Source organism: Myotis daubentonii, chromosome 13 (assembly GCF_963259705.1).
Source record: "Myotis daubentonii chromosome 13, mMyoDau2.1, whole genome shotgun sequence".
NCBI lineage: Eukaryota > Metazoa > Chordata > Mammalia > Chiroptera > Vespertilionidae > Myotis > Myotis daubentonii.
Window position 1 is genome coordinate 58694924 of NC_081852.1, and position 19735 is coordinate 58714658.

Genomic DNA, 19735 nt, shown 5'->3' on the forward strand with positions numbered 1-19735 from the left:
TGAGTTGGAAAGCTCTAAGGAAGAAGAGAGACACTCTATATGAGTCCTCTTCTGTGCTGCTCCATCCAGTGCCGGAGATCCTGTCCGGAGAACCAGGCACCACGAGAACCATCTGCAAACGCTGCTGACACTTCCTGCTACTTCAGAATAAAAATATGTCTTGTAAGTATTCTGAGCTCTACAAAGGCTGCTGTGGAAAATCAGAGGTAGCATTATTTTCCTTTGCCTCTTTTTAAAAAAATTATTTTTATAAACGGACTTTCCCTTCCTCGGAACTTGTTAATCATACCTTTCCCCTCAAGATATCTTCTCTCTGGTGCCTGACAATAATTCTTGTTCTGATGTCATTGGCGAGTCCACCTCTAAGCAAAGGTGATATTTTTCCATTCTATCAGGAACTCAGCTATTTATTTCAATCCATTCATAGACTTGTAGCAGAAAAGGATATTTTGGTTGAATACATTCCCTTATCAGATTATAGATGCATCCGTAGCACTGTGGGGTGAAATTGATAGAAACTCTGTTGACCTCATGTTCTTTTTATATCTCTCACGACTACAGTGAGTCACATAGAACTTGGAACTGATATAAGCTGGTGACCTGAAAAAGGACTCACCGCTTAATTACATCGTCATTAATGATAAGCTGTCTGGCCTCCTACTTTCTAACTCCAAAACACTGTTTGTTCTGCCTGTTGCCCGAGGAATCCTTTGTCCTGGTGCTGGGGCTAGTTCTGCACGCTTACTTTCTGGCTTCAGTATTAACTCTTGTTGCGAGCATTACCCACGTGTTTCTATTTTTCTGAAGCTCTAAAGAAAAATATGAATGTCTATATGGTTTTATGTTTCCATGAATATAGCCTTTTGGCTCTCAGGTTGTCTCTAAAAGACTTTTTTATTGTCCATTTCCCACCCTTTTGGGTGGGCTTTAAGAAGAAACACTTTTTCGCCCTAGCTGGTTTGGCTCGGTGGGTAGAGCGATGGCCTGTGGAGTGAAGGGTCCCGGTTTCTATTCCAGTTAAGAGCACATGCCTGGGTTGTGGGCTCGATCCCCAGCGGGGGGCGTGCAGGAGGCAGCCAATCAATGATTCTCTATCACAGGGGTCCTCAAACTTTTTAAACAGGGGGCCAGTTCACTGTCCCTCAGACCGTTGGAGGGCCAGACTATTGTTTTAAAAAAAACCTATGAACAAATTCCTATGCACACTGCACGTATCTTATTTTGAAGTAAAAAAAACAAAATGGGAACAAATACAATATTTGTATTTGCATGTGGCCCGCGGGCCGTAGTTTGAGGACCCCTGCTCTATCATCATTGAAGTTTCTATCTCTCTCTCCCTCTCTCTTCCTCTCTGAAATCAATTAAAAAAAATTTTTTTTAAAAAAAGAAGAAGACACTTTTTCACATGAGGTGTTGGTTATGATTGAGGTGTTGTTGTTGTTTTAAACTTGTGATTATTCTCAGTCATCTTGCTCGTTCAGATTCCTGGTGCTACTTTTAGCACCGAACACCTGTTGTTTTAGATTAGATTAATAATGGAACAAAATTTCTTGGTTGGTTTTTTTTTTCCATTTTCTCAGCTAACAAAATATTTGCAATCTGCCTCTGAAATGATCGTTTTAACAGGTACTTCCATTTATTCAGGAACTTTGCAGAGTATATCAGTCCTGGGGAGATTATGGCAAATACCCGTCTCTGTGTACCTAGGCTGTTTTATATATTTCACCTTGTGCTTAGCGAAAAGATCCCACATTTTGTAGGGTGATTGGGTGGACCCCAAGGATGGGTAGGGGATGATGAGAAGGAGGGTAGGTAAGTGGAAGATGAGATCTTCAGCTGATGTTATGGGCTGAATTGTGTCTCCCCCCCAAGTTCTTATGTTAAAGTCCTCAAACTGTGTCTATATTTAGAGATAGGGCCTTTAAAGAGGTAATTAATATGAAATGAGGTCATATGAGTGGACCTGAATCCCATAGGACTGGCATCCTTATAAGAAGAGGAAATTAGGACACCTACAACATGTGACAGAGATGCAATCATGTGAGGACACAGCAAGAAGGTGGCCAACTGCGAGCCGAGGAGGGAAGCCTGACAAGCCATCAACACTGATGATACCTTGATCTTGGGGCTTCCGGCCTCCAGAACTGCGGGAAATACATTTCTGTTGTTGAAGCCATCGGCTCAGTGGCTCTTTGTTCTGGCAGCCCGAGATGGCTAATACAGCTGGGCACTGGCCACAGGCCTTCCCTACTGAGGACCTCAGCCTGCAGGGCAGTGGGAGGGGCCGGGAGGAGAAGGAGGGTGGCAGTGCCCTCGTTTTGGACATCTGCGTGGTACCACTCTCAGAGTTCTGAGTATGTCATCATTTCTAGGCCGGCTGGCAGAGATGGAAGCCTGCTTGAGGTGGGGAAGGGGGCGCAGTGTGGGTGATGACAGCCCACACTCCTGGAACAGAGCGCTGGCTGCGAACGTTCGCACTAGAATGATTCAGCTGCTGCCATACTCGATTCCCCGATGGCTGACGCTGTTCCTTTCCTTAAGAGCAAATAAAACTCTACCCTTTAGAAACAGAAGGAAACAAAACAATTCATCTGTACAGGCTTCTGTTATTCTCTATAAGGCTTTTCGGCTGAGTGACATGATGAGTTGGTGTATTAAAAGGGGCAGTAAAAGAAAATCAAGCCATCCAAGAGACCTACAAGCCTTCCTCGGGCAAGTGGACTTGGTTGAACAGTGTCTCCCAACGATCGTGTCCATAAGGAAACTGTGAATGTGACTTTATTTGGAAATAGAGCTCTTTGCAGATAGAGTTAGTTATTTAGATGGTATCATACTGGATTAGGGTGAGCCCTCAATCCCACATGACTCCTTATAAGAAGAAGAGAACGGAGAGAGAGACACAGATACAGAACGGGGAAAGGCCATGTGATGTTGGAGGCAGAGACTGGAGCAGCACAGACGCAGGCCAAGAAATGCCAAGGAGAGCCAGAAGTCACAGGAAGCTAGGAAGAGGCAAGGGGGGATCCCCCTGCAGCCGTCAGAGGGAGCACAGGCCTGCCAACACCTTGATTTTGGACTTGTAGCCTCCAGAATTGTGAGAGAATAGATTTCTGGTTTGTTTTTGTTTTTTTAAATATATTTTTTATTGATTTTTTACAGAGAGGAAGGGGGATAGAGAGTTAGAAACATCGATGAGAGAGAAACATCGATTGAGAGAGAAACATCAATCAGCCGCCTCCTGCATATCCCCTACTGGGGATGTGCCCGCAACCAAGGTACATGCCCTTGACCGGACTTGAACCTGGGACCCTTCAGTCCGCAGGCCGACGCTCTATCCACTGAGCCAAACCGGCTACGGCAGATTTCTGTTGTTTTAAACCACCCAGTTTGAGGGACTTGATTACAGTGGCCCCAGGGAACTGACAGAGGAAGGGAGCAGGGCAGGAACAAGCACAATGATTGACAAGTGTTTGATGGCTTGTGTGGTACAGCAGCTACATGTCCAAATAAGAGATTTGGAACCTGTGGTAAGTGGTATATCAGTGGTATTGTATCTAGAACAGACTCTCAGAAATTGTTCTTCCCGCCCTTACTGGTTTGGCTCAGTGGATAGAGCATCAACCTGGGGACTGACGGGTCCTGGGTTCGATTCCTGTCAAGGGCACATGCCTGGGTTGTGGGCTTGATCCCCAGTAGGAGGTGTGCAGGAGGCAGCCAGTCAATGATTCTCTCATTGATGTTCTATCTCTCTCCCTCTCCCTTCCTCTCTGAAATCAATAAAGGTATACTAAAAAAGAAATTGTTCCTTCCCTCCTTTCACACTATTCGGTAAGTGGGAACCACTGACTGAAGTTCCACGAGAACATCTTGAGGGTATCCACTATCTCAACCAAGATATCACAGAGAAAGAGCTTTAGAACCAGAGAAAGCCTCGTCAACTGTGAGGTGATTATTGTACCTCCAGTGTAAAGAATCTTCCATGTTCTGAAACATCAGAATAGCTGCTGTGGGAGGCAAAATGAGCCAATTCTTGAGAAATCTTTCCCTTTCTGAGAATTATCATTTAGCAACAGGCACAGGAAGGTCCATGTTGGAATGGCAATGTTTTCTTAAGTCTTTTGGATGTAAACTTGAAATCTGAAGTCCTGGTTTTAAGGTTTAGTGTACGGTATGCTGGTCTTTTCTGCACAAAGGACTTGCGTGAAGATCAGCGAGGTGTACATTGGAAGCTGATTGTAAATGCAATGGCTTCGTTGCCAGGTATGGGATTCCCGAGCAGCTAGGTGCTGTGGTGGGAATCGCACTGGATTAGCAATTCCAAGGTTGGTTTCCAGGAGGCCTGACATCAGAAATGTGCTGCCTGATCCTAGGCAAGTCGCTGCAACTTGCCGAGTCTTCTTCACGGAGAGGCTGGCTGCGTATGGTTGCTAGAATGTTCTACCACTCCCCACGGAGTGAGACGGGAGGGGCGTTGGCTCCTGTAGTGGTAGAATAGGGTATGTCCAAGTTCCAACACTCATTACCTGTGAATGTGACCTTGTTTGGAAATAGAGTCTTCGCAGACATGATTAACTTTCTCTGGATGAGATTCTCCTGGACTAGGGTGGGCCCTAAGCCCAATGACCCATGTCCTTATAGGAGACAGAGAAAGAGAAGATACACAGAGGCACAGGGGAGAAGGCCACGTGAAGAGCTGCGTGAAGACAGAGGCAGAGGTTGGAGTGGTGCGGCTACAAGCCAAGGATGGAGAAAGCCCCAGAAAGCAGGAGAGAGGCATGGAACGGATTCTCCGTCGGAGCCTCCAGAAGAAAGCAATTCGGCCAGCACCTTGATTGTGCATTTCTGGCCTCCAGCACCAGGACAGAACACGTTTCTGTTGTCTGAAGACACCAAGTTTGTGACAATGTCTATGGCAGCCCTAGCAAACTAATACAGTCCCCTAGAACTAGTGACCCATGAGAAATCTTGCTGCATCTGATGACTGGAAGCCAGTGCTGTCCATCTCTGCCAATCTTGGTCAGACTGAATACCTACAGAATTCCAACACGGGTTGTATTAGTTTCCTCTGGTGACTTAAAAGAACACACTTTTATTCTCTTATGGTTCTGGAGCTCAGAAGTCCAAAATCAGCCTCGCTGGGCCAAAATCAAAGGGTCAGCAGCCTTCAGAGGCCTTAGGGCAGAATCAGTTCCTGGCCTCTTCCAGCTTCTGGTGGCTGCCAGCACTCCTTGGCTTGTAGCCATGTCACTTCCATCTTCAAGGCCAGCATCTCTGAATCTCTCTCTGCTCTGCCTTCGTGGAGACTTCTCCCTCTATGTGTGTAAAATCTCCCTCCGCCTCCTTTTCATAAGGACACAAGTGATTGCATTTAGAGCCCACCTGGATCGTCCAGGACAAGCTCCTTAATCACATCTCAATCATATTTGCAAAGATACTTTTTCCATATCAGGGCAACACTTACAAGGTCCAGAGATTAGGACCTGCTATCTTGGAGAGCTATTATTCAGCTGGCCACAGGGGCTCAGCCTGTGCTTTTATTGAAATGTCAGAGAAGCAACCTCAAGCAGCCCAGTTAACAGGGCTGGAGGGTCTGCCTTCATCTGACTCTCTTCCTCATGCCGCTCAGGGTGAGGGTAGGGTGGGGCAAGTCCTCTTGGTTTGGGCCTTCAGAGAATATTCTGAATGGATACTACCTATTTCCTTAGTTCTCTCTCTCTCCAATTTTTGAGTGTCTGTCTCCTGCCCCCTCCCAGTCTGATGTCTCCCAGACCTTATTTTGAAAATCACAATTCTTTCAACAGTTTGGGACCTGTCCTCTATCTCCCCAACTATTTACTACTCCAGGCTTCAGCCTGATGTCACTGAAGACGTTCCTTTGTTGGCTCGGAATTGTGTGTGTGTGTGTGTGTGTGTGTGTGTGTGTGTGTGGTGCTAAGAGTGAGCTTGGGTTCCTACTCCTTGGGGGAGGACCCTGGTGCCCTGCTTGCTTCCAGGGAGTTCTTTGACCAGAAAGGGCTGTGGTCAGATTCCCTCTGAATCACCCAAGGGCGAGCACACCTTACCGCGTGGAGCATTCCATTTCTCCCAAAGACAACCTGGCCGAATATCACATGAGAAAAACGCTCTCTTCCTATTAATAGTGCTTTTGGATCCACTCCTGGAAAATCTATATCCCTGGCATTATTGAATAAAATAATTCTTCCCACCTCTCCTCTGTTTTCACCCCAACGGCTCCACACTGACTGAGAATAGCTCTGTCTGAGTCATTTGGGATGAATGGTGCTATCCTTGAACACACTGTTTCCTATTTCTAAATTTATCTCTTGCTAGGAGTGAGTGAGTGAGTGTGTGTGTGTGTGTGTGTGTGTGTGTGTGTGTGTGTATTCACCCAGCTGCATGACTGTTAATGAATTAGAGAATTGGAGAGAAGTGAAAATATATTTGAGTTTAGAAAGAGGGAAGGGACTAAAATGATACAAGAGAATGATCAAAGAAGGAAGGACATACCAAGAGAAGACAAGAGCAGGCTCCAAATTCTCCTAAAATGTAGAAGCACAGAATCGTCTTCTTTTTCTCTTCCTCCTCCTCCTCTTCCTTCTCCTCTTCTTCCTTCTTCTTCTTCTTCTTGGTTAATCCTCACCTGAGGGTATTTTTTCTTTTCTTTTTAATATATTTTTATTGATTTCAGAGAGGAAGGGAGAAGGAGAAAGAGATAGAAACATCAATGAGAGAGAATCACTGATTGACTGTCTCCAGCACACCCCACACTGGTGATCCAGCCCACAACCCAGGCAAGTGCCCTGATCGAGTGTTGAACCATGACCTCCTGGTTCATAGATTGATGCTCAATCGCTGAGCCATGCTGACAGGGCCCGAGGATGTTTTTTTCCATTGATTTTTAGAGAGAGCAGAAGGGAGGAGAAAAAGAGAGAAACATTGATGTGAAAGAGACACATTGATTTGTTGCCTCTGCACACACCCTGACTGGGCTGGAGGATGGAACCTGCAACCCAGACACATGCCCTTGCCTGGGAATTGAACCCAAGACACTTCGGTGTGGGGGCCAGCACTCTAACCACTGAGCTACTCTGGCCAGGGCCAGAATGTTCTTTTATGCTAGTGTGTTAGGCGCAAGATTTGTGGTACCTGAAGCTTTTTTTATTTTTAAAATCCTCACCTGAGGATATGTTTTTATTGATTTTAGAGAGAGAGGAAGGGAGAGAGAGAAACATCAATGTAAGAGAGAAATATCGATTAGTTGCCTCCTGTACGAGCCCAACAGGGGATCGAACCTGCAACTTAGGTACGTGTCCTTGACCCAGATTCAAACCCACAACCTTTTGGTGTCCAGGACGACCCTCAAGTGAGCCTTCAGGCCAAGGAAAGCTTTTTAAAACATGGAGGGTCCTCCTTAGAAAGAAGAATACAAAACAATGAATACAGGGTTCAGTACAGGGCTTTGGATGAAACCGCTTAGTCCCAAAGCTTAAGCTTCATCAGCCGCAGGGCCAATCCTCCGTCTTGGTTGGGAATGAAGACCAACATCCTCCTAGTTACATGATATCTCATTACTCCAACTTCTCAGTGATGTAGCTCCAGCTAAAAGCATTTGAATCATATATATATATAACGTTAGGAATCTAAAATACATATACTATATAATGTTAGGAATCTATAATTATATACAGTGTTACGAATCTGTCAAATAATCTGAGATCTAGAGGGGAAACCTTTACACATCGATTTTTAAAATTATAAAATAACATTTCGGTATCACTTTATAGTTGAGGACACCCTTTCAACGACGTTACTTCATTTAATCCTGACAAGAACCTTGTGAAGAAATTTTATATTTTATCCCCATTTTACATAAGGGAACCTCAGTTTGGAGAGTTGGGAGTTTTGCCCCAGTACATAGAGCTTAGGTTAATAGAGGAAGTGGGCGGCACCCAGGGTTTGACACTTGCCAGCATTCACAGGGGGTAACACTATTGGCAAACACCTCTCCTTGCCAGGGGGTAGGTGGGGGTAGGGTAGGGGTAAATCAGACAAGAGAGTTCATCCAAACTGCCTCTCTCTCTACATTGATCCTTCCTACCTGTCTCTCCATCCCCTTGGATTTCTCAGCTCCAAGCCTGACAGGCAGAACTGTAAGTCATTTGCCCCACATAGGGCGGGTGAGCAAAAAGCAAGGACCTTTGACGCTTTGGGGGATGCCTACAGAGGCAGAGCTGTCTCTCTCTGCAGGGTTGTCCCCAAGCTTGCTGTTGTCCTCTGAGCCACATACAAGTTCCAATCATGAAATCACAGGGGAAGAAAAGTCCAGAAACTAGTCTGGGACCTTTAAATGTAAGTGCCCCAAATAAAACTTTTCCCCAGCCACATTTCTACCCCCCATTCAACATGAAAATAGTTTTACTGGATTCCAAGGACGATGGCAGGCGGCTGCTGGAGTAATGAGATAGACTTGTCCCCTTTGCCCCACAGCCTGAGAGTTTTGTGGCTTAGCCTCCTACTCCCAAGGAGGGCCAGGCCACGGCAGGGGAAATAGCTCTAAGAGGTCAGATTTCACAGCAAAGAGCAGAAATAAAGAGAGGAGTCTAGAGAGCAGTCTGGCCAGGTCACAGTGGTTCTCAACTTTCTGGCCCTTTAAATACAGTTCCTCATGTTGTGACCCAACCATAAAATTATTTTCGTTGCTACTTCATAACTGTCATGTTGCTACTGTTATGAATCATAATGTAATTATCTGATATGCAGGATGGTCTTAGGTGACCCCTGTGAAAGGGTCGTTCGACCGCTGGGCCAGGAGATGTATGGGAATATCTGTGCTGTATGAGGGCAATGAGGAGGAGAAACGAAATAAGATTAAAAAACCAAAAAACTTATGGAGGGCTTTATAGTATTGGGGAAATACACCCAACGGACTTGCATTTTCTCAAATTATTTTTAATTGTATGGAATGGCTATTTTTAGATTTTTTAATGCTTCCCTTTGGGTTGTAGCTTTATAAGCATCATCCCTACAACCTAGAACCCCACGTGATGAAATCACAGAGCAGCAATGAGAAATGAAGCATAATTTGCAGGATTTTAAATGTTAGTATCTCACCAAATTCAAGAGGCAGCAGCAGCAGTCTAATCCTAAAATTAGAGCGAGGACCACATTTTTAAAATATATTCGCCACCTTTGCAGCTGGTCTCTAGTTGCCCACCATGGGCTTTGTTAAAAACACCCCCGTGAAGAATGCAATCACTCTCCACTCCACTCCCCGCCCCACTCTGTTGCCCCACTCACTTTGCTCATCCAAATGCCCTTCCCCCAACACACACACTTCCCTGTGCTTCCTGGGGCTCACTGAAGAATTGCTGCAAAATTGAGAAAAAGGCTGGAGCGGTGTTAGGAAAACCCAAACCCTATATTTCCTTGAAACGAAGGGTTGCTTTTACAAACTGTTGAAAACGGAGATATTATTTTTCTTTAACCAGGGGAAGCAACAACGGGTTTAAAATCTGGGCGATTTTTCCAAGGATGGACCAAGTTCCTACAAGAGTAATTCCGCCTCTGCTGTTCTCTGGTGCAGGACAAAGCAGTCTTTGAAACATCTCTAAGGTGATTAGCAGAAGGCATTTCAGCCATGGTTACTGATTTGAGATGGTACAGACCCCAGCAGGCCATCAGCCTGAGTATTACAATTGGCAGAGAGGAAGAACAGGCCACAGCCACTGTTGTGGTTTAGAAAAGTGCTAAAGAAAAAAAAAACTGTTCCTTACACTCCATTTAAAAGAGTATACAGTGCAGAAAGATGGCTTACAGACTTAACTAGACCTCACTTTGACAACATTTAAGATGGCTTACGGACTTAACTATATTTCACTTTGACAACATTTAAGATGGCTTACAGACTTAACTATACTTCACTTTGACAGCATTTAAGGTGTTAGGAAATCTCAAAAATATTAAGCAGTGTATGAAGAATAAAAAGAGGTAGGCCTGGGACTCCTGGCTTGTCAAGGTAAGAGGTTCTAGATCTTTAGGTAATATGTTACCAAAACATATGTTTTTGGGTGTGGTAGAAGAATGAGTTTTATACATACACACACACAAAACTAGTATTTTTAAAAAATGTGTTTTTATTGATTTCAGAGAGGAACGGAGAGGGAGAGACAGAAACATCAATGTTGAGAGAGAATCATTGATCAGCTGCCTCCTGCATGCCCCCCACTGGGGACTGAGCCCGCAACCCAGGCATGTGCCCTGACCAGGAATTGAACCGTGACCTCCTGGTTCATAGGTCAACGCTGCTCAACCACTGAGCCACACCAGCCAGGCGTAGTATTTTGGTTTTTTTAAATAAAAACAATCTAACAGCATTTATTGTCATCTGGTAATAACACGAGGGTTATCAAAGCAATATGAATAAATGTTTAAGAACTATATTGCCAACAAAGGACACCTAAAAACCACAACCTGTTATTGCCTTCTCAACAATTTCTCACGTTATTAGGCATTTCTAGTTGGAGACACTTTGGAGCAGAGCAATATCTCCTTTTAGTATGATCTGACCCAGTTGTTTTCTTGACTTTGTTTTAGAATGAACCTCTTCTGCATCATCTAGTACAAGGTTCATATGCTCATCGAAACCCTCCATCTGCAAGGTCACTTACCCTTAAAGCCACGCCCGAATTGGAGAGCTATTCTGCAAGGGTCTGCAGATGAGGTTGATGGGCTGCACCCTCCCCTTCTGCACTTTCTGGCCCTGGCCATGCATGGTACACCCTGGTGGAGGCTGATAAGGACTGGACTAATCCAGGCCTTTAAAAAAGATTTAAAGTATTAAAAGTACACGGTTATAGCCCTAGCCGGTTTGGCTCAGTGGATAGAGCGTCAGCCTGCAGACTGAAGGGTTCTGGGTTTGATTCTGGTCAAGGGCACATGCTCGGGTTGTGGGCTGCAACTCCAGTGGGGAGGCATACAGGAGACAGCCAATCGGTGATTCTCCTTCATCATTGATATTTCTCTCTCCCTCTCCCTTCCTCTCAGAAATCAATAAAAATATATTTTTCAAAAAGTACATGGTTATAAAAATTAAAACAGTGCACAGGAATATAAAATGAAAAGGAAAAGTTTCTACTCTCCCTGCATTCCTGATGCCTTCAGCTGCCACATCTCTCCATTGGCATTCCTCAGAGGTAACCACACTTCCTTGTGTTTTATTTCAGAATGTTCTGGGCATTAAAAACATACTCTCTCTTCCATCCTCCCCTTTTAAAAACACAAATGGGACTTGGGGTGGTGAACACACAATACAATGTACAGATGATGTATTGTAGAATTGTACCCTTGAAACATATAATTTTATTAACCAATGTTATCCCAATATCTATATATATATAAAAGCCACGCAACCAGAACAACGGAATGACCGGAACAACTGGTTGCTATGACATGTACTGCGGCCGGCCAACTGGACTGATGGGGGGGGGCGGGGGCAGTCCCACCCCTGATCGCCCACCCCCCCACCCCCCACAATCAGGGGCAGGGCCGGCTAGCCAACCACCCAAAGCCCCTCCCTCTGGCTGGCCCCACCCCTGATCGGCTCCCATCTGGGTGGGTCAGCCGGTCCCCACCCATGCATGAATTCGTGCACCAGGCCTCTAGTATTCAATAAAAAAGAAAAAAACAATTGGAATACTTAAAAATACTATTCTGCAACTTGGACTTTTTCTATTTAATAGTATACGTTGGGCATATTTTTGAAATTAGCTTATTTAGAACGGTCTAATTTCTTAACTGTCTCATCTGTTTTTTTTAATTGAAAAGTAAGTGCATAACAGAAAGGAAGGAGAGGCAGCTGGCTTTAGACAACTATGAAATTATCACTGTAAACGGCTAATTCATCTTTCCTCTGGGAGATTAGATGCAGAAAACACATTTCATTTTTCCTCTGTCTCTCTCTCACGCATGGGAGATTTATTATAGCTGGTTTAAACAATAACTTGGGCCCTTGACAATTTTATCAGACCATACAACGAAAAGCCAGTACTTTTTAACCCCAAAGTATAAAAATGAAGGGGAGATGGTCTTCTCCAGTGAACAAAGTGATCTCTCTCTTTTAAACCAACATGATGTCTCTGAGGGACTTCCCCCTCTTTGTTCTATGGTGCTTCTCAGGTAATTCCTATTTGATATAGGCCGCAGTGCTCCAAAGTGGCACTTACCGTCTCCAGTTGTCTCTGGTGAAGTTATAGGAGGAGGGGGCACACAAACCCATGAGAAATTGGCTGATGATTGGTCAAATGTGAAAATTTGGCTGGTGAGTGTCTTGGGCCTTTAGTTGCCCTGACTGCTGACCTAAGAAATCAGCAGCCTCCTGGCAGGCAGAATACAGTGGGGCCTTGACTTACGAGTGTCCCGACTAACGAGTTTTTTGAGATACCAGCTGTCTCTCGGCAGGTTTTTTGCATTGAGTGGATAGAGTAATTTGAGTTAACGAGCTCCTTAAGGAGCTCCTTAACGAGGTCAGTCTCGGAAGGAATTAAACTCGTAAGTCAAGGCCCCACTGTATGTGTATTTTAAAAAATCTCTCCTTTGGGAGATTTTTCATATACAAGCATGACTGAGGAAAGTAATAGACAAACACCATACAAGACTGTGGTCAAGTGTGAGAGGAGACGATGTCAAGTGTGAGAGGAGACGATGTCCAAAGTCAAATTGCACCAGAGGATACTAAAGTCTAGAACCTAACCTGTGAGTTACTTACATTAGTCTAAACACAACATACAAGTAAAAGAAGATGCATAATGTGTATGATACTCATTCACGTTTAAAAAACAGAACAGCATCACCAACTTTCCACTATAACCATTTAAGAGCAACGTGGCCTTGAATTAGGAAGCTGGAGGAGAGTGATGAGGGCAGGGAGGCCAGCCAGGGAGTGGAGAAGCGGCAAGGTTAGGAGCACCTGCCAGGCAAGCCAGCTGAGGCAGTAGCTGGGGACATGCAATCGGCCAACGACAGAATATTTACTCTTTCACTGGTTCTGCTCAGCTCGGCCAGGGCTCTAACTACGCCAAAGCCAAGCATGTTTTCAGAGCGAGAGGAGGAGAGCAGTGACTAGGCCAGATGGATTCTAGGAGCATCTTTCCCTCAGGTTTTTTTCTCTAAGGTCTCTGCTTGTTCACTCTGGATTTACAGGTAAGCAACCCCCCAAAATGGTATCAGTTAATGATTGACTGCTGTTTTCTGCTAAGCTGCTGTCAGGGAGACTTTGGCAATGAATTTCATTTAAAATCGTGGTGCTTACTGCTAGGTCTGATTGAATAATTGAGTGGACTGCCCCTCCCCTGAGAACTCACCTTTAGACCACTCCACAACAGACATTCCCTTTTGCTTAGCACTTGCTGAGACCACATTCCACTTGCTAAGACCATTATCTTTGCCCTCAGGAGCCCGCCCAGGGAATTCTCTGCCCAGAAAAAGCCCGCTTAGAGTCCTTTAAAATCTCTGACTCCTTGTCCCTGGGTGCCAGCACCATTTTGGGGCTCAGCCCATCTGGTATCCAGATGACCTAATTAACTCATAATTCTTCACCCCTTTTGGCCTGGTGCGTTCCTCCTTCAGCGACCCTAACACTTACCTCAGCTGCACATTAGAACCCTCTGGGGAGCTTCGAATAAAATACGGACACCAGAGCCCACCACAGTGAAATTCGGGTTTAACTGGTTTGAGATCCAAACCCTGGTAGGTTTGAAAAATCCCTCAGCCCCAAGTGGTTCTAAAAAGTAGCTAGGGTTTGAACCACTGATTTAAAACATCAGGCCCTGCGGACTGAGGGGTCCCGGGTTCGATTCCGGTCAAGGGCATGTACCTGGGTTGCGGGCATATCCCCAGTAGGAGATGTGCAGGAGGCAGCTGATCGATGTTTCTCTCTCATCGATGTTTCTAACTCTCTATCTCTCTCCCTTCCTCTCTGTAAAAAATCAATAAAAAATATATTTAAAAAATAAATAAATAAATAAAAATAAAAATAAAATAAAACATCAGGCCAAGTTTCAATCAACTAATCAATTGTTTTAAAACAGTTACAGTAGCATTGTTTTCTTCACATCTGGCAACGTGGTTCATTAAAAAATGAAATAATTTGCAGAGCTGTCTTCAAAGGACTTTCTTATTATCTATTTATACATTTTTTTTTTTTTTGCTAAGGCAAGTCAACATAGGCCTCAATTCAACAGATCTGAAACTGATGGTTCCACTGAAACTTCTGATCTCCTTATTTCTATTATTTTCTGTGTCCAAGTCACATCACAAAGATTTGGTCTAGTAATCACTCCTCTAAGACCTTTATGTTGAGGTGTCTGGGCAGCCCAGAAAGCGTGGTACTTATTAGAGGCTCCAGGACATTTTGTCATCATGGGACTTCCTGTGCTATGGCAATCCAACCACCAATCAGTGTGGACTGGAATAATTAATAATGTGAACTCCTTCCTGCATTTGGGCCCTCTTACTTTTATCAAAGCAGAAGGTAGAAAGTATTCCCTGATCTACAAAACTGGGAGTGTAATTCAAGGTCATTTAATTCAACTACCATCTGAGACCAAAAGACTGTCCCCAAATCATCCAGGTAGACTGCACCTGGAGCTGGGCTGTTCAAGAAGCCACCTAGCCTTGCAAGATAGACAGCTCAAAGATACTGGGCTTCCTCCTTCCACAGGGGTTCTTCAGCTCTCGCACCCTCGTCGATCTAAATCCCTTCCACTTCATTAATTGACCTATTTTATGAAGCCTTCTCAGGTCCATCCTGCTCAGTTGGGGGCGTCTGAGCTTTGCGCCTTTCTTCCCGCTGTTGAGAGCCCTGTGCTGCTAACACTTGTGTATCTCCTACTGCTACACGCTCCTCGTTGATGTGCACTTATTGAACGCCTGCTGTTGTCAAACGTCAGAAGGTTCTAAGAGGAAACACCAAACAAAATAAGGCAGCCCGGCTCCGGCAGAGAGCCCGGCTGGGGCCCTCCCTCTCCCCCCACGACCCAGGCGCCACCCCGCTACCCGGGAAGCTCACGCCTCTGGGAAGGAGGGGTTTCGAGCTGGACTTAGGAAGTCTGCCCGGCTTTTCTCAGGGCTGGTGAAAGGAACGCATCCCCCGCCGGCATGGGCGGAGAGGCCCCACGAGTGGGCCATTGCTCCCACGGCCACGAGGGAGGAAGGCGGCCCTCCCCGAGCTCTGCCCGCGTTTGCTTCGGGCGGGAAGGCAGGCCGGACGGAGGGGGAGGAGAAGGGGGAGGAGAAGGGGGCGGCCTGCGAGGCTGAAGGGGGAAGAAGAGCCTGGGGGGCGGGGCAGGAGCCCGGGGAGGGAACTCGGCAGAAGCTGGAGGAGACTCAGGCGGCGGGAAAGGGGGACCCGCGACCCAAAGGAGCAAGAGGCGGAGGAGGAGCCACGCAGGGGGAGGAGCCTGGGAGGTGCCGGGGGCGGGGCCTAGGAGGGGCGGACAAGGGGCGGAGCCGGGGAGAGGCCTCTAAGGCCACGGCCGCCGCCGCCGCCCGCCCGCCGCCTCTGGGGTGCGTTCTCTCGCGGACCCCGCAGCCGCGACGCTCCCTCAGACGCCGCTCCCCGGGGCGCGGGCCCTGGCGGCCCAGCTGCCGAGGACGCTCCGCGCGCCCCCCGCGGGCCGCCGCCGCCTCCCTCCGCGCGCGGGGCCGGCATGGAGCTCTTCCAAGCCAAGGACCACTACATCCTGCAGCAGGGCGAGCGCGCGCTGTGGTGCAGCCGCCGCGATGGCGGCCTCGAGCTCCGACCCGGTGAGGCTGGCGGCGCGGGGTCACCCTGGGCGCGGGGCGCGGGCGGCGGCGGGAGGGCGCGGCCGGGCCCCCCAGCCCGCGGGAGCGGAGGGCGCCGCCTGCGGCCCTGGCGGGCGGGCGGCTCGGCGAGGGTGCGCGCTGTCCTACTTTCCCGACGGAGGGCGCTCGCCTGGCCCCCGGCCCCCGGCCCCCGCCTCCGCGCGGACAAAGGGCCCTCGTCCCTCCCGGGAGGGGAGAGCAGACCCGGGCTGCCGGCAGCCGGGGTCCGGTCGGCTCTCCCGGGAAGTTCGAGCGAGGGACCCCGGCCGTGAAGGCCTCTTCCTGTCCGGTGTGGCCTCTGGCCCGGCCCCCGTGACAGGGTCTGGGTGCGAACCCCCCGTCTCGGGCCAGAAGCGACCCCAGTGCAGCGGCACGAGCTGTCGAGCCTCGCTCCCTGTCCACCTGTTTCTGGGACCTTTTTAAAGGCGTGATTCCTTCGGGCTGCCCCCCGGGCACCTGGCTTAAAGCTCCTTTGCTTTGGTTGTGGTGTTGCAATGAAACCGTCTCGTCCTGTTGAACTTTTACTATTTTTGTGGGGTTCAGTGGTGTGCGATGCCGAGTGTATCGTAGGTCCGAGTCAGGGTGTGAAGATGCTGTGAGATGCCGAAGGCCACGACGTTCCGTTTGCGTTGGGAAAACTAGTTCGCGTGGGGAGTGAAACGGCAGCCCCGCCCTCCGGGCCGGCGGTGCAGGGGGCTGGGTCCCCCCACCCCTTGGAGGTTGTCAGTCCTTTTCCCTAATCACCTCAGACAGCTTTCACTCGAGAAGTGAGAGAATAGAGTTCTTTAAAGAAACGGAGCATTTCAAATTTACTAGCAATTCTTGTGCCTAATCTCGACAAAGGAATTACGTGAATTGGAAAGTCTAAGACAGCGGTTCTCAACCTGTGGGTCGCGACCCCTTTGGGGGTCGAAGGACCCTTTCACAGGAGTCGCCTAAGACCATCAGAAAACACATATATAATTACATATTGTTTTTGTGATGAATCACTGTGCTTTAATGATGTTCAATGTGTCACAATGAAGATACATCCTGCATATCAGGTATTTACATTACGATTCATAACAGTAGCAACATTACAGTTATGAAGTAGCCACGAAAATAATTTTATGGTTGGGGGGGTCACCACAACATGAGGAACTGTATTAAAGGGGCGCGGCATTAGGAAGGTTGAGAACCACTGGTCTAAGAGATCCAACTAAGCTTTTCCGTCACAGCAGCTACCATTTATAGGTGGCGTTCAAGGTCGTGGTCCTTACTGTCCCCACAACATCCTTACAGAGCAGCTGATGGTGTCCTCGTGTCCCCGTGAGGACACAGGTGTGAAAGGTTGGACACGGACCTGAGGTCCGGGAGAGGGTAGAACTGGCCCCAGAACACTATCTGGCAGGTGCCCCTTTCTTTCGAAGGCCTGCCGGTTGATTTGCTAGAGCAGTGAAGGAGAACTTATTTTTTCCCCCTTGGCTCGGTGTATGTGTATTTTCTTACAATTACGTGTGATTTCCTCTATTCACAATGGAGGAGAAACTAGGCAACCAGATAAGGTTCTGGATGGTCTTGGGACAGAAGTTGTTGTAGATAGGCTAATTTTGGCCAGTCTCCATTCATTCTCTTTTCTCTGTTTTTCCTGATTTGACCATTTGCCTAGCCCTCCCCCTGCTCCCACCCCCAACGTTTGGGTACGGTTCCAAGTTTAGCTTGAAGGAAGGTAGACTGCAAAATTCCCCAAGCTGTTAGGGAGCCGACAGTAGATCTTTTACAGCTGGATGGAAATTGAGATCATCGCCAACCCATGGAACAGAACACTTTTCCACGCCTCATTTCTTCAACTATAAAATGAGGGTTGGGCTTTTGGGTCATTGTACATGATGAAAATGTTTTTTAAAACAATGCCAATTTGTTCAGTGTACGTTTTAGAGGACAGGAGTTGATATTGATGTGTTTCATGAAAAAAACTCAGGATATCTAGGTAGTCACCAGCATGTTTGGGCAGTGACTTGAGGCATATATGTCAGGTGGCCTGGGTTGTCTGCATTTCTAGGGCCACTCTCTTCTATCTCTTAGCCCCTAAGATTGACAGAGATGAACCAAGCTGGTGGAATTACATGGAACACGGTGCAGTCACAGGAGTCCTCTGAAGAGGAGCGGGTTTAAGTGAATTATTTGACTTTCTGTTTGGTTTGTGTTCAGTTCTTATACATGGAGGCTCTCCTGTCCTAATGGTTGTTTGGGGATAAATCACTCCCCTCAAGCGAAGAAAGTCAACTCTTCTAGGCTGCTGGCTAGTGTCTTACCTTTCTGTGGAAGGATACTTAACTCCATACTTCTGAGCTAAAAAAGCTCAGATGAGCCACAGGTTTAAGCCTTTAAGAAATATCCCCAGGGTAACCTCGGCCTAGATTTTGGATTAAGCCACGTGGTTTGAGTTACTGTTTATATATTCAAAGTCCACATCAGAAGGCAAGTTAAAAACTTCTTTTCTACATAAATGGCTATAGTCTTTGCAGTTACATTTATTTCATGTCTTAGGATGTAGGCAACCACAGACTGAAGTAGACCGAAAATCTAGAGGAAGGAAGAGGCCATTATATTTCAGAAGTAACAGCCTGTTTGATCTTCAGGTGTTAAAGTATAGCCAGTGAATAAAGAATCCCATGTACTTTACCAACTTGTTTGTCCTATCCAGTACTTAAGATGCTCTTTAAAGAATGACTATTAATAATTGTATTTTAATTGCTTTTTTCCTATAGAATCATTCAAAATTCTTTCCATTTTATTGTACCTTTTCCCTTTGCTTTTATTGCCAGTTTTGCTCTTGTTTCTAATGAAAGCATTTAAAATATTCCATTATTTCCAATTGATAGTTCAACTGAATAGGTTATTGACCAAGTCCTTATCTTTTCCAAAGGGCGGTGTTACTAGTATAAGACCAAACAAGCCTGTGGACATTGTGGTTTTTATGTTTATGGCTACTGAACAACCCGAATCAGGACTTTCCTTTTTCTTAGAGACATCCAAAGAGTCAGCATTGATTTTTTAGGTTAAAATGACCATTTCCTTATCCTGGAATGTTTGCTACTGTCAGCTCTTTTCCTGCCTAGTTTATTCTGTAAGACCCAGCTCAGATGTGTGCTCACCCTAGCCCAGCCGTGGGCAAACTACGGCCTGCGGCCCGATCCAGCCTGTTTGAAATGAATAAAACTAAAAAAAAAAAAAAAAAGACCGTACCCTTTTATGTAATGATGTTTACTTTGAATTTATATTAGTTCACACAAACACTCCATCCATGCTTTTGTTCCGGCCTCCGGTCCAGTTTAAGAACCCATTGTGGCCCTGGAGTCAAAAAGTTTGCCCACCCCTGCCCTAGCCCGCATTCCTAGGGCAGAATTGTGGTCACAATAAACATATTATTGTGTTTCCAGGTGCTTTATACACTTAGTACACACTTTGATTATAGCCCTTACTGCACCGTATAATAATAGTTTCCTTCCTTCCTCCTCAGGGGACAGTGCATTTCCCTCGGCAAGGACCGTGCTTGACTCATCTCGGGATCTCTGGGCTCCTGTCTAGAGTGCTTAGGATGCAGAAAGCATTTTTGGTTGAGTGGAGCCGAGTTAAATTTTAAGTCCAAGTTTTCTCTCAGCAATATCATTGCCATAAAAATCGGATGCTGTGTTATGCTTATTACCCATTTTAGGCCCTGTTCTGAATATCTTCTAATTGGGGCGGAAAATCTCTGTCCAGCTGGGTGAGGAAATAAATGTGAGGCTTTCCGCTTGTGTGTGTGTTTTTCCCCTTTCTATCTGATTTAGCATCACCAGTTTTAAAAGAAAAATCTTTGTATTCCTTATTTTCTTCTTTACATTGTTTAATTTGTAAAAATTGTTTCTTCTAA

General features: G+C 46.4%; 2 protein-coding genes across 11 annotated transcripts in view; one reads left to right on the plus strand and one right to left on the minus strand.

Annotated features, from left to right (window-relative positions):
* Positions 1–10462: 10462 nt before the first annotated feature.
* On the minus strand, positions 10463–11246 carry LOC132214578 (small nuclear ribonucleoprotein E-like). Its single transcript, XM_059661937.1, is given in 1 exon segment — positions 10463–11246. A coding segment is annotated over 1 exon segment (258 nt). The 5' UTR covers positions 10772–11246; the 3' UTR covers positions 10463–10513.
* Positions 11247–15493: 4247 nt separating this feature from the next.
* Positions 15494–19735, plus strand: part of INPP5F (inositol polyphosphate-5-phosphatase F) — a 58376-nt gene continuing 54134 nt past the window's right edge. For 5 of the 10 annotated variants that reach the window (XR_009448280.1, XR_009448281.1, XM_059661615.1 and 2 more), the window contains exon 1: positions 15496–15801. Coding sequence is in view for 7 of the 10 variants with exons in the window: in XM_059661615.1 (XP_059517598.1) it covers positions 15705–15801 (97 nt within the window). In the remaining 3 variants the exon portion in view is untranslated. Of the gene's footprint in view, positions 15802–19735 lie in introns of all 10 variants that reach the window. The other 5 variants (XM_059661611.1, XM_059661612.1, XM_059661613.1 and 2 more) reach the window with 2 other exon arrangements.